At 50.1% G+C, this 14,492-nt stretch overlaps 1 protein-coding gene across 4 annotated transcripts; it reads left to right on the top strand.

Annotated features, from left to right (window-relative positions):
• Positions 1 to 1,329: 1,329 nt before the first annotated feature.
• On the top strand, positions 1,330 to 14,462 carry LOC128124819 (isochorismatase domain-containing protein 2). 4 transcript variants are annotated; one of them, XM_052761522.1, is made up of 7 exons: positions 1,330 to 1,376; positions 1,474 to 1,573; positions 8,835 to 8,975; positions 9,071 to 9,280; positions 9,455 to 9,525; positions 9,946 to 10,063; positions 14,057 to 14,462. In XM_052761522.1, exons 1-7 carry the CDS (start codon positions 1,345 to 1,347, stop codon positions 14,150 to 14,152), a joined length of 768 nt encoding a protein of 255 aa, XP_052617482.1. In that variant the 5' UTR covers positions 1,330 to 1,344; the 3' UTR covers positions 14,153 to 14,462. The 4 variants fall into 4 exon arrangements, with proteins under 4 accessions (XP_052617482.1, XP_052617481.1, XP_052617484.1 ...); XM_052761521.1 differs by lacking the exon at positions 14,057 to 14,462 and adding an exon at positions 11,005 to 11,315; XM_052761523.1 differs by lacking the exons at positions 1,330 to 1,376; positions 14,057 to 14,462 and adding exons at positions 1,814 to 1,877; positions 11,005 to 11,315 and having other exon boundaries at positions 1,444 to 1,573.
• The last annotated feature ends 30 nt before the right edge of the window (positions 14,463 to 14,492 follow it).

Below are 14,492 nucleotides of genomic sequence, written 5' to 3' on the forward strand. Positions count from 1 at the left end.
CAATTTCTGGTTGGAATGAGTGCTGTGATATAAATAAAATGTGCTGCTGACTAACTCCATCGCCTGGTCAGAGTAGGCCTGGAGTGCCGAGCAGAAGCAGGCTCTGGGGAGGCATGGAGTCCAGGAGCAGGAACAGCACACAAAATGCCTGGATTGGGACCCTGGGGAGGCCAGTGTGGCTGGAGTACAGACCAGAAAGGATGGGAAGAATTTGGATTGTGTTTTTATTGTTATTTTGTTTTATTTTTGTTGGTTACTCGGCTAGTTGGTTTGTTGATTTTTTGTTTTGTTTTGTTTGAGACAGGGTCTCAGGATGCACTTGAGTTCACTATCCTGGGGAGACCAACCTCGAACTTATGCTCCAATTACCTTCCATGTTCCAGGTGCTGGGATTATTGTCCGTTCCACTTCCCCCATATATACAGTGCTGGATAAATAAATAAATACTGTATAAATACGGCTGCACACATGCCAGGCGAACTACATTTCCAGCCTTTTTGTTGGTTTGTTTGTGGGACAGGGTCACACCCTGTAGCCCAGGCTAACCTGGGACTCTATGTAGATATAGCTCTGTCGGGCCTCAAGCTCTTCCCCAAAATGATCCCTTCTACCCCAGCCTCTCAAATGCCGGGTTTACAGTTACCCACCATGCCTAGCATTTTTCTCCTATCTTGAAATCAAAGAAATCCTCCTGCCTTCGCTTCTGAGTGCGTGGGATCGTGAACATAAGCACCGCACTCAGCTTTTGTTTTGTTTCGTTTTGTTTTTCCCTTATTCCTTGAATTCAAGACAGTCCTCCAGCTGGGAATACAGGCATGAGCCACTATACCAGGTTTATGTATTTGGATGGAAAACTCTGTCTCTTTTAACCCCCATTTCTAAGTACAGAGTCAACTTATCAGACCACCCAAGGCGGTGAATGCTGAATACACGGAGAAAGGAGAAAACAAATCCGAGAGCAGGGAGCAAAATGTCCCAGGGGCTCCTCTTCGTAGGCATGTTCCTTTGTTGTCTTGTTTTTGTTGACAGGCTCTCACTGCGTAATCCTGGCTGGTCTTGAACTGGCAATCTTCCGGCTTCAGCCTGCCTACAGCTAGGTTTGCAGGAGAGCATCACCGCTGCACGCCCTGAGGGAGAGCGGGTGCTTCCCTGGTTCTTTACACCAGCCTGGGAACAACCTGCAGCTCCTGGCAGCATCCACCCACTCTCCGGGTTAGAGGCCGAGCTCTCAGCCAGAGCACGCCCCCCGTGGGTTCCCATTGGTCAGATCCACTGTATCCCCGCCTTCTCGAGCTTCTACAGACCAATCAGATTAACGGAAATGAAAGCGTAGCAGAAGCGTCTATGCATTGGTCAGAGGAGTGGGACAGAGTGAGGTGAGCACCAATTGGGTGGCTCGGCACGGGGCGGGGGGGGGGGGGGGGGACGGGGGCGGGACAGTGACCCCAAGGCTCGGCCCACGTGTCCACACAGGGCAAAAAGGAGACCCAGTCCGGAGTCCGTGGGAATCCAGAAAAGAACAGTCACAGGACTTGTTGGAAAGGGGACCGGATTCGAACCTGGGACTTTCGGGGTAAGTCCCGTTCGCTGAGCGCGCGCTGCTCGTAAACCCGCCGCCCCACTGTTCACACCAGGAAACGGAAGCCTGGCGGGGCGTCGGGCCGTGGACCCGCGGGGAGGGACTCCAACCCTCTCCAGAACCAACTTTTGCATCAGCCCCGCGAGTGGGCCAACCCAGGAAGGAAAAAGTGGCCCGGAGAGGAATCGAAACTCACCCAGGGTCACACAAGGCACCTCCCAACTCTGTCCCCAGCCCATCTCCATCAAATCTGGCAGTACTGGAGAGCTGAGCCCAAGGCGTCAAGAAGGCCAGGCAGGTGCGCTCTGTCTCTGAACTACAGCCCCAGCCCCCAGCCCCTCCTTAAAACATGTGTGCCACAATTAGCACGCAGCCCTAGTACGGAGGAGGTCAGGTGAATTTTCACCAAGTGGACTCCCAGCTGTCAACCGTTCTAATCCGGAAGTGGAGTGTCAGAACTGGGAGCGACGCTGGACACCTGTAGTTCCCCTAGGACATAGGCGGTAGAGGCAGGAGGATCAGGAGTTCAAACTAGACTCGGCTATATAGCAAGTTCCCGGTCAGCCTAGGATACATTGACACCCTGCCATCCATCCATACATCCATTAACTAATTACATCCATTAATTAATTAAGGACACAGCCAAAGTAAAATTTCCTGGGTTGTGCCTCCCAGAAATGGTTCCCAAGCCAAGAGCCCCACCCTTGAGACATTAGCTTTGAAAACGTGTGTGTGTGTGTGTGTGTGTGTGTGTGTGTGTGTGTGTGTGTGTGTGTATGTGTGTGTGTGTGTTTGTGTGTGTGTAGACTTGACTCGGTGGTTAAGAGCTCTTGTTACTCTTACAGAGGACCTGGGTTCGGTTCCCAGCACCAACTAGTTCCAAGGCATCTGATGTGCTTTTCTGGCCTCTGCCGACAATGCATGCATTCATGTCATGCCAAACACTCATACAAAGTAAACCTAATAAACACACACACACACACACACACACACACACACACACACACACACACACACACATATGCGTTCCCTGGGGATCCACGTGATAGGAGAGAACTGACTCCCTCAAGTTGGCCTCTGACCTCCACATGGGCACCATGGCATGGACACCCTCTCCCATCTGTAAACTAAATAAATGGAGATTTTTAAGAAAACTAAAAACCTACGTTTGCCAGTTTGGGGTGGCACAGATGGAGTATTCCATACCATGCTTTCACTTTTCCCTTCTCGCGAGCGCTTTTCATTGGTGTTGAAGATCTTCTTTGCAGTGATTTCCAGCGACAAAGAATCCGTAGTGAGAACTGGACTGGCTGCAGGCTTGTAATCCCAGCTTCTCTGGAAGCCTTAGCAGGAAAATTGCGAATTGAATTCCAGGCCCCGCTGGGCAGCAAGATTAGCAAGATTCTGTCTCAAAGTCAACAGTGTTGAGCCTGACCCCTAGCACCGGGTGCATAAACTGTCTTTGATGATGCAGGCTTATAATTCTAACACTCCCGGGGTGGAGGGTGGAGGATCAGAAGGTCAGGGTCGAGCCTAGCCACATAGTGGAAAAGAAATAGAAAAGGAAAGGTATTATCACAGCACGGTGACTCTGTACCCGTAGTCCCAGGATTTAAACCGATAAGACAGAAGGGTTGCCGTGAGTCCGAGGCCAGCCTTGACTGCGTGGGAATCTGTCTGCTTTACAGCCACGTGGGTAAGAATGGATAGAATACCATGGGTCACTAGGAGTCTCTAAATGTTTGTGTAAGGCATTGTGGGTCACCGGGTGGCCAGGCTGCAAGTGTCCATAGTCCGGGAATGTCTCTATTTATGCTTGACTCTGTCACTGGAGCCCCGTCAAAGAGTCCTGTGGTTGGTTAATAATCTGGTCCCTGTCAGATAAATACTTAGGGACGGATTTCTGGATCAGGAGATTTGTGTCCCTGTCCTTGTGAGGGCAGTGACCATACTCTTTCCAGTGCAAAGGCAAGTTCAGGGTCTGACACCCGTCAGTCTCTGAGACATTCTGAGCCTCCACTCTTGACCCTCTAGGACTTCTTGCTGCCTTGAGACAATCCCCAGGTCCTTGCAAGCCTCCATGTGACCCTCCAGCTCGGAAATATATCTTGGTGCCAGTGTGTCCCTTGTGCTCAGGACCAGGAGACAGCCCTGGGAGTGAGAAGGGGTCCTCCAGGGACTGGGGAGATTGCTCAGTGGATAAAGTACTGACCACTCAAGCGTGGGGAGTTCAGGGTCCTCAGCCCCCACGTAAAGCCAGACACGGTAGCGTATAACTGTAATTCCAAAACTCATACTGGGAGATGGGCGGTAGAGGTGGGAGACTCCCCAGAAGTTCCCTGGCCAGGTAGCTTGGCTTGTGCAGTAGCAGACAAGAGACTTTATCTTGGGGTGGAAGGTGGCAGCCAACACCTGAGGCTGTACTTGGATATCCAAGTGTACATGTTCCCGCACAGACACGGACACTCACTGGTCCTCCAGGTCAAGGGGAGGGGGGCCTCAGGATGCTGAGGACTCTGAATGTAGAGCCTCGTGGCCACGCGGGCAGGGCTTGCTTCTCAGTTCTCAGGACTGGGAGAAGGCGCGGAGTCAGAGGGAAGTGGCTGCCGGTTTTGAACCTCATTCCCACAGGCTGCTTTTGCTGGCTGTTGACTTTATCGCAGAGTTTGTAGTCATTCTTCACTGGACAACCTAAACACGTTATGCAGTCTTAAATTTCCTATTGCTTTTTGTGGCAAGGTCACCATGCAGTCCTGGCCAGCCTCCAACTGTGCTCTTGGCACAGCCACCCGGCTAAGCCTCCCAAATGCTGGGATGCCTCATGGTGCCTCCACCTTTATTCTAATTTTATAGCACTTAATTTCATTTCTTAAAAAAAAAAAAAAAAAAAGGGAAGCTGGATCCAGCGCCCATATGGTGGCTAATAGCTGTGAAACTCCAGCTCCAGGCGATTTGACACCCTCTTCTGGCCTCTGTGGGTACTGCATCCATGTGGCCCACAGACTTACACGTGTACCCAGAAAGTAAAAAGAAAATATACTTAAAAATCAAAAATGAAGAGGGGGCTGGGGCACGGTGAGACACACCTTTAATCCCAGCACTCAGAAGGCAGAGGCAGGCGGATCTCTGAGTTCAAGGCCAGCCTGGTGTACAGAGCGAGTTCCAGAACTCAGGGCTACACTGAGAAACCCTGTCTCGGGGGGGAAAAGAAAAACCAACTCTTAAAACCACAATGAAGCCGGGCGGTGGTGGCGCACGCCTTTAATCCCAGCACTCGGGAGGCAGAGCCAGGCGGATCTCTGTGAGTTCGAGGCCAGCCTGGTCTCCAAAGCGAGTTCCAGGAAAGGCGCAAAGCTACGCAGAGAAACCCTGTCTCGAAAAACCAAATAATAATAATAATAAATCAATAAATAAAAATAAAAAATGAAAGAAAGAAAGCAGGGCTAAGCTGAGCCCATGTGATCCAAGCACTGGGAGGGAAAAGGCTGAGGGATTCCTGGGGCTCACTGTCCTGCCAGTCTAGCTGAATATAGGAGCCCCAGGTCCCAGGGGGAGACCCTGTCTGAAAATACAGAGTAGATGGGCTTCTGAGCAAAGACACTCATGTTTGGCCTCTGGCCTCCACACATATGTGCATCAGAAGAGGGGAAGGAAAAAACAGCTTAGTTTTTGAACAGGGGTCTCAGTTACCCAGGTTGGCCTCCCACTCACTGTATCACAGAAGGTGGCGTTGATTCCTGCCTTCGCCTCCTGAGCGCTGGGTTTGCTGGGATTTCAGGTGTACGCCACCTCAGAGAGTTTATGTGGTTCTGGGGCAAGCGCTCCGTCAACTGAGCCACATTCCTAGTCTTCTCGAGGCGTTTGCGGAAGGCACAGGTGGCCATTGGCATGTCTGTGATGTGCGCAGCCATCACGGTTAACCTAGGTCCAAAACATTTTTATTCCCCCAAATGGAAAGAAATCTTGTAGTTGTTAACAGTGACCTAAATTCTCCCTGCTCCATCCCACGCCTGTGTGCATTCCTGGTGTTAACTATTCTGTACACTTCTGGTTTTGTTTTATTGGTTTTGTTTATTTATATATTTTTCTTTTTCTGGAGCTGAGGATCGAACCCAGGGCCTTGCGCTTGCTAGGCAAGTGCTGTACCACTGAACTAAATCAATCAAAACCCCTGGTTTTATTGTCATTGTTTCTAGCTTTTTATTTTTTTTTTATTTTATTATTTATTTATTTATTTATTTTGGTTTTTTGAGACAGGGTTTCTCTGTGTAGCTTTGAGCCTTTCCTGGAACTCATTCTGTAGACCAGGCGGGCCTTGAACTCACAGAGATCCGAGTGCTGGGATTAAAGGCATGTGCCACCACTGCCCGGCTGTTTCTAGCTTTTTAAAAAAGTGATTTTGTGTGTGTGTGTGTGTGTGTGTGTGTGTGTGTGTGTGTGTGTGTGTGTGTGAATGTGAACGTTTTGCCTGCATGCATGCCTGGTGCCCAAAGAATTCAGAGCCGGGCGGTGGTGGCGCACGCCTTTAATCCCAGCACTCGGGAGGCAGAGCCAGGCGGATCTCTGTGAGTTCGAGGCCAGCCTGGACTACCAAGTGAGTTCCAGGAAAGGCGCAAAGCTACACAGAGAAACCCTGTCTCGAAAAAACAAAAAACAAAAAACAAAAAACAAAAAACAAAAAAAAAAAAAAAAGAATTCAGAAAACGGCATTGGATCCCCTGGAACTAGGGTTACTGACAGTTTTGAGTCACCACGTGGGTTCTGGGAATCAAACCCTGGTCTTCTGCGAGAACAACAAGAGCTCTTAACCACTGAGCCATCTCTCCAGCCCCCATGTACTTATTTTATAAGGGGTGTGTGTGTGTGTGTGTGTGTGTGTGTGTGTTTATACCAGGCTTTTTCGGGAGGGCCACCAACCGGCAGCTCCCAAAGCATGACACAGAGACTTATTATGAGTGCTCGACCTTAGCTTGGGCTCGTTTCTTGCTAGCCCTTATAACTTAACCTGTTTCCCTTCGCCTATGTTTTGCCCCAGGGCGTTTTATCTTTATTTCTGTATGTCTGGCTGGCGGCTGCCTGGCTTCTGGCCCCGCGTGTGCCCCTCTCTCCTCCTTCTTGTCTCTAGATTTTGTTGGTTGTTTTTCACTCTTTTGCTCTTCACTGCTTTTTGGCTCTTTGGGGGCCTACCACCCAGCTCCCAAATAAATCACACACGGAGGCTTACTTTTTCTTTTCTTTCCTTTTTTTTTTTTCCTTTGAGACAGGGTTTCTCTGTGTAGTTTTGGTGTCTGTCCTGGATCTCGCTCTGTAGACCAGGCTGGCCTCGAACTCACAGAGATCTGCCTGGCCTCCCGAGTGCTGGGATTAAAGGCGTGCACCATCGCCACCCATCTTGCCCTTAATTATAAATGCCTGGCCTTAGCTTGGCTTGTTTCTTGCCAGCTGCTTTTCTTAAATTATCCTGTCTATCTTTGGCGTGGGGGCTTTTATCTTTCTCTATTCCTGTATACCTTCTCTTCCCTTCTTACTCTGTGTCTGGCTGTGTAGCTGGCCCCTGAAGTCCTCCTCCTTACTCTCATTCTTTCTTTCTCTCCTTCCAGATTTCTCCTTCTATTTATTCTCTCTGCCTGCCAGTCCTGCCTATCCTTTCTCCTGCCTCGATATTGGCCATTCAGCTCTTTATTAGACCATCAGGTGTTTTAGACAGGCACAGTAACACAGCATCACAGAGTTAAACAAATGCAACATAAACAATAGTAACACAGCTTAAAATAATATTCTACAGCAAGATTTCTCCTCCTATGTATTTTCTCGGCCTGCCAGCTCCACCTACCCCTCTCCTGCCTAGCTATGGGCCATTCAGCTTTTTATTAGACCAATCAGGTGCCTTAGGCAGGCAAGGGGAGAAAAATGCAACACATCTTTACATAATTAAATACATATCATTACATCGTTAAACAAATGCAGCATAGACAGTTGTAACACACCTTTACACAGTTAAAGTAATATTCTGCAGCATAAACAAATGTAATACATCTTTGCCTAGTTAAAATAATGTTCCACAACATGCGTGTGGGGTGTGGGGAAGACAGACATATGGAGGTCAGTGGACAACTCTTGGGTGTTGGTGTCTCCTTCCACCAGAGTCCAATCAGCCGTGGGTCCTTAGGTTCATTGGCAGGAGCTTTTAACCGCTGAGCCATCTTGCCAGCTCTGGTTTGGGCATCTTGAAACTCTGCAGCCCATGTTACCTTGGAAGTCCTGTAGCTCAAGCCACCCTTGAAAGCTCAGTGATTCTTGCAATCCTGGGCTCTAGGATTACTGTGTGAGCCACATCATGTGGCTTATTCTGGCCATTTCACGTAAAGGGGCCATGCAGTGTGTGTTGGTCTCTTCAACTAAGCATAACATTTTGGGGGTTCTGTGCTGTAGCCCATGGTAGGCTTTTGTTACTTTCTGTGGCTTACTACTACCCATTCTGTGGGTGCACCACCCTTTTCTTTACAAGACCCAGAAAGAAGTTCAGCAACGGTGATTTACACATGGGTAAACTGAGGCTAGAAGGAAATATTGGCCAAGCTGGGGAGGTAGGCTTTAAGGATCTCAAAGAATCTGCCGTGGTGGCACATACTTGTTGTCCTAGGGGTCAGGAGGCTGAAGCAAGAAGACTGTAATTTTAAGGGCCAGCCTGGGCTACATAGCAAGACCCTTTAAGGCCAGCCTGTGCTATGTAGCAAAACCCTGTGGCACTTTTTCTTACATTTTTTTGGTTGTGAGCCTACTCGTTAATGGCTGAGCTATGTCTCCAGCCCCCTGTGGCACTTTTTATCTCAAAGACAATATCCAAGATCTGTATGTCCCCTGAGCGGGTCACCTTATGCTTAGACCTCAGTTTCCCCATGGGGGTGGAAGCCTGAGGGAGCTCCATTAGGGACAGGTAGAAAGAGGTCACAGCATTACCTGCCAACACCGACAGTCTTTGGGGAGGAGAAAAGGAAGGTGTCGTCTGGGGTAGGGGAGGGAACAAGGTGGACGTGCTCAGAGGAGGCTTTGGGGGTCAAGTATGAGCTAGGCAGGAGGGAGGAAGGTGTGGGGAGGGAATCCCAGGCCACACAAAAACAGCTGGAAGGGCGCAGAGGTAGAAGCAGGAAGATGAAACGCGGGGGCCACAGAACCAAGTGCACAGATCCTGAGTGAAATCCCTGGACCTTCATCCCCACCTGACCCTGCCTACTGTCCCTCTGTCCACCCCCAGACCATGGCCGCAGCCAGGGCTAGCCTGGGCCGGATCCGCCCAGAGTCCTCCATCCTGTTCCTATGCGACATGCAGGAGAAACTTCGAGACAGAGTCCTCTACTTCCCACAGATTGTGTCGATGGCCGCTCGAATGCTGAAGGTACATGCCAGCTTTACCTTCCCAAGACCCAGGAGTGCAGACCGAAACCCTCATCCCTCAGACCCAGGACTCAGCACGTTTCCCCTCCCGTACAGGCGGCCCGGCTGTTGGATGTCCCTGTCTTGCTAACGGAGCAGTACCCACAAGGCCTGGGCCCCACGGTGCCCGAGCTGGGCGCTCAGGGCATTCGAGCCATAAGCAAAACATGCTTCAGCATGGTGCCCCCACTGCAGCAGGAGCTGGACAGGCGGCCTCAGCTGCGGTCCGTGCTGCTCTGTGGCATTGAGACCCAAGGCTGCATCTTGGTGAGGCTCCTTGGGGTCCCTAATCTTCCTGCCAGCCCTCTCTTACCTCCTTTCTCCTATCCTGGGACCTTCCTCATCTGCTATTTCAGTCCTCGCTTCGGGTCTAGGATCCTCACTCCCTCACTGGGCCCACTGCTCTGCTCCAAGTCACCTTGACCTTCCTCTGCCCCTTAGCACACAGCCCTGGACCTGCTGGACCGAGGGCTGCAGGTCCATGTGGCAGTGGATGCCTGTTCTTCTAGAAGGTAAGAAGGGTCGCCCTGTGCTGGGTGTCTGTTGGGAACATCTGAGGCGCTGCCCGTGTGTCATATTGTTGTATGACAAATGTTTCCTGAGTTTTTTTTTTTTTAATAATTTATTTTATGTGCATTAATTCGTATGAGGGTGTCAGATCTCCTGGAACTGGAGTTACAGGCAGTTGTGAGCTGCCTTTGTGGGTGCTGGGAAATTGAACCCAGGTCCAGTGCAAGAGCAGCCAGTGTTCTTAACCGCCGAGCCATCTCTCCAGGCCCATGTGTGGCCTCTCGTTTACCTCCTGAGTTCGTGAGCCTCCCCCTCCCACCTGGAGGGGGTGTTTCAGTTGAGAGGAAACTGTCCTCTGATGCAGATGTAGCACAGCGTAAATACGTGAATGTCCCTGTCTCCTCCTGCCCTGTCCTCCGCAGTGAGATGAACCGGCTGGTGGCGCTGGATCGGATGCGACAGAGCGGTGTCTTCCTGTCTACCAGCGAAGTACTGATTCTCCAACTGGTGAAGGACGCCGCCCACCCGCAGTTCAAGGAGGTAAAAGGCCCTCCTGCTGGCCCTTCTCTGTCACCCAGGCGTAGAAGAAATCCTTCCTTTGTTTGTTTATTATTTTTGGTTTGTTGTTTTGTTCTGACGTCTGTGTTGTTTTATTATATTTTTGCCGGTATGTCTGTCTGTCTGTGCACCACTGTGTGCCTGGCGCTTGGTGCCCTCAGAGGCCGGAAGCGGGCATTGGATTCCCTGAGCTGGAGTTATAGACAATTGTGAGCCATCATATGGGTGCTGGAAATCAAACCCGGGTCCTCTGGATGAGCAGCCATTACTCCTAACTAACTGAGCCAAGGAACCAGCCCTGGACCTCCTTACCCGCTGCCCCCCCCCCCTTTTTTTTTTTTTTTTGCTTTTCAAGACAGGGTTTCTCTGTGTAACAGTCCTGGCTGTCCTGGAACTCACTTTGTAAACCAGGCTGCCCCCGAACTCACAGAGATCCGCCTGCCTCTGCTTCCCAAGTGCTGGGTGGGATTAAAAGTGTGTGTCACGGCTCCTGGCCTTTTTTTTTTTTTTTTTTTTTTTTGAGACAGGGCCTCGTGTAGCCTAGGCTAACTCCTATGTATCTAAAGATAACTTTGAACCTCTGCTCCTCCTCCCTGTACCTCCTCTGTGCAGGAATGACAGCTGTATGCCACCATGCCCCCCCCACCTTTTTTTTTTTTTTTTAAGATTATTTTGTGTGTATGGGTGTTTTGCCTGCATGTATGTCTGTGGACCACGTGCACACAGTGCCTGCAGAGGCCAGAATAGGACATCAGATCTCCCTAAAACTGGAATTATAGTCAGTTTTGAGCCACCATGTGTGTGTTGGGGATCCAACCCAGGTCCTCTGGGAACAGAATCTAGTTAAGAGTGCTGTTAACTGGTAAGCCAGCTTTAGCTCCCCAGTTTTTAAAGACTTAGTGTTTATTTATGTGTATGTCCAGGTGTGCACCCCCGAAGAGAGCCCCAGAGCACCCGGAGCTGGAGTTACAGGAGGTTGTGAGCCCCCTGACATTGGGGCTGAGAACTATGTCCTGGTCCTCTGCAAGAGCAGCAAGTGTTCCTAACCATCAAGAGCCATCTCTCCAGCCTCTCGCTTTTGTCTTGTTCTGTTTGGTTTTTTGAGACAGGGTTTCTCTGTGTAATAGTCCTGGCTGTCCTGGAACTCGATTTGTAGACCAGGCTGGCCTCAAACTCACAGAGATCCACTTGACTCTGCCTCCTGAGTGCTAGGATTAAAGGCGTGCGCCACCACCATCCTGCTGCTTTTTTTTTTTTAACATAGTGCTGGTGATCAGGGCTTTGTGCTTTGTGCCAGTTAGGGAAATACCCTACTGATTGAGCTGTACCTCCAGCTCTCTTTTAATTAATTAATTAATTAGTTAATTATTCTTCATTCATTTATTTCTGTTAGTATGGGTGTATGTACAGCATGCACTGTGCGCTCTCTCTCTCTCTGTGGTGTGTGTGGGTGTGTGTGTATGGTCAGAGCACAACTTTCAGGAGTCATTTTTGTCCGACCTTGTGGGCTCTGGGGGATTGAATTCAGGTGGTTGGGATAGCACTGCAGGTCCTTACACCTGTTAAGGCGTCTTGCTGTCCTCTGTTTTTTGTTTGTTTGGTTTTCTTTTTGGTTTTTGAGACAAGGTTTCTCTGTGTAGTCCTGGCTGTCCTAGAACTCACTCTGTAGACCAGGCTGGCCTCGAACTCACAGAGATCCACCTGCCCCTGCCTCTTGAGTGCTAGGATTAGAGTGGTACACCATCACGTCCAGCCTTAAAAAATTTTTTTTTTCTTATTTAAAAAGCCAATCTAAGCCGGGTGGTGGTGGCTCACGCCTTTAATCCTAGCGCTCGGGAGCAGAGGCAGGCGGATCTCTGTGAGTTTGAGGCCAGCCTGGTCTACAGAGCGAGATCCAGGAAAGGCACAAAGCTACACAGAGAAACCATCTCGAAAAAACAAACAAACAAAAAAAAAAAAAAAAAAGAAAGAAAGAAAGAAAAAGATATCTGACTTCATATCCCGGCCTCCATGCACACACATACAAGTGAACACATACATACGTGCATGCGTAACACACACACACACACACACACACACACACACACACACACACACACACATCAGTCCAGGGATATAGCTCAGCAGAGGGCTGAGCCAGCATTCAGGAAGGCCTAGGCTTGATTACCCAGTACTCCACAGACTGGATATGGTGGTGCATGCCTATGGTCCCTTCACTCTTTTGTTGCTTTGTTTTTGAGGCAGGGCCTTACTGGGTGGTCCTGGCTGGCCTTTGGAACCTCATATGGAGACCAGGCTGTCCTCATGGGGATCTGCCTGCCTCTGCCTCCCCCACACCCTCTTGTAGCGCTGTGGGACTCTTGGGACAGGAGAGTCATCCTTGGCTACATGGTACGTTTGAGCGGTGTAGGCAGCCTTGAACACGAGACCCGGAGACTGTTCCAAGAAGTAGCTGGAGCCGAGGCCAGGCGCTGGGGCTGAGTTTGCCGTGTTCCGAGACTTGTGTGTAGCCAAGCGTGGCCAGTGCTGGCAGGTTGGGGAGGAGAGGGAGACGGGAGCCGAGTCTTAGGAAAGGTTCAGGGTTTAGCAGTAGCCCAGCCGTCGTGGTGCCCCTGGGCAGTCTGTGGATGTTGCTACTGTGGAGTAGCTGTCTAACATTGGCAAGGCCCTGGGTTCTATTCCAGCAACACCAACATCAACAAGAAGTTCTCATCCATAGATCCCAAGAGTGCTTAGGGTAGGAGTGGGTCAGCTCCCTCTTAGAGAAGACCACACGCATGCTTTGGGGTTTATTGTCTTCCTACAGGAAATCCCAGAGGCTACGGGGGCTGCAGGCAAGAGAAAACAAAAACAAAAACAAACAAAAACCACCTCTCCTTGTTCCCAAGATCTAGTCTAAAAATATCTTAATACATTTCAACTATGCTTCATTTAAAAGAAAAGAAAAAGAAAAAGTGGGAGCTGGCCACCATCGAATTGGTACCTTAGAATAAATAGCCAAGGGATTACATTAGGTGGCCTAGGACAGAAAAGAGACTGACCTTTGCACATCCTTTGATCAGTAGTGTGTAGCTAGAGTTTTCCTGCCTGGCCCACAGTCAGGACAAATCTCTCTCACCCGCCAGTCCCACAGCCACTCAGACCCAACCAAGTAAACAGAGACTTATATTGGTTACAAACTGTATGGCCGTGGCAGGCTTCTTGCTAACTATTCTTACAGCTTAAACTAATCCATTTCTATAAATCTATACCTTGCCACATGGCTCGTGGCTTACCGGCATCTTCACGTGCTGTTTGTCATCATGGCGGCTGGCAGTGTCTCTCTGCCTCAGCCTTTCATTTCCCAGCTTTATTCTCCTCCTTGTCCCGCCTATACTTCCTGCCTAGCCACTGGCCAATCAGTGATTTATTTATTGACCAATCAGCAACACATTTGCCATACAGAACATCCCACAGCAGTAGTGGGACTTAACTGGGAAGAGGCAGTGGAGATGCGGGATTTGCCGGGGTTTTTTTGTTGTTGTTTATTTGTTTGTTTTGGTTTAGTTGTCTGGAGATGAACTGATGAAGGTAATGTGGTTAGTTACTCGTGTTCAACCAAGAGGGACTTGTGTGAATGAGTTGAGAGTTCATGGTCACAGTTTGGACCTGTGTGGGAGCCGAGGGCTTAAAGGAATGACGGGGAAGATGAGATAAGGGAAGAAGGGAAGGTGTGGGCCAGAGGCCCTAAGACAGCGTCGTCCATCATTAGTGGTCCAGGGCAACCGAGCAGCCCAACATAGGGATGGGGTGTAGCTCAGCCGGGCGAGTGTGAGGAAGAGGCCACCGAGAAGACTTTCAAGTGGTTGACTGGATAAATGATGCTGTCAGAATAATAAGGGAGATGAAGATGAAGGGATGTTCCTCAGATTCGATATCATGGAGATGCCATGGGGGGGGGGCGGCTCTTGACTTCTTGACCTCCTCTGCCTGCAGATCCAGAAGATCATTAAGGAGCCAGTCCCAGACATCGGACTGCTAAGCTTCTTCCAAGGCAAGAACAACCCCCTGTTGCTCAACTCCAGGCCCTGACTTGAAGGAAGGACCCACCCTCCTTGTCACCCAGACGTTGATGGATGCCTTTTCCTTCATCCATGGATCCCAAGAGTGGTGCAGTCCGCCAGGAGAGCCGCCCCCGTGGGAGAGGAGGCGTGGTTCTGCCTTCTTATTGGACAGCTGGTCCCGGAAATGCAAATGAGGCTCCCGGTGCTGGGTGGGAATTGGCTGAGGGAAAGGTGGAGGCGGGGCTGGGCCCCGGGCCACTTCACGGAGCGGGAAAAGGAGGGGGAAGGAATGTCACAACTGGGACCCGGTCTCAGAGAATAAACATTGCTGTGGATGAGGACCGAACCATTATTGGGTTTGGGGGGCA

The sequence above is a fragment of the Peromyscus californicus genome, unplaced genomic scaffold (assembly GCF_007827085.1).
Source record: "Peromyscus californicus insignis strain IS unplaced genomic scaffold, ASM782708v3 Scaffold_4__1_contigs__length_199733344, whole genome shotgun sequence".
Lineage (NCBI taxonomy): Eukaryota > Metazoa > Chordata > Mammalia > Rodentia > Cricetidae > Peromyscus > Peromyscus californicus.

Coding starts and splice junctions, on each gene's coding strand:
- LOC128124819 (XM_052761521.1), top strand. CDS start 1,345: ATGCATTGGTCAGAGGAGTGGGACAGAGTGAG. Junction 8,976..9,070: donor TGGCCGCTCGAATGCTGAAG/GTACATGCCAGC, acceptor CCTCCCGTACAG/GCGGCCCGGCTGTTGGATGT. Junction 9,281..9,454: donor AGACCCAAGGCTGCATCTTG/GTGAGGCTCCTT, acceptor TCTGCCCCTTAG/CACACAGCCCTGGACCTGCT.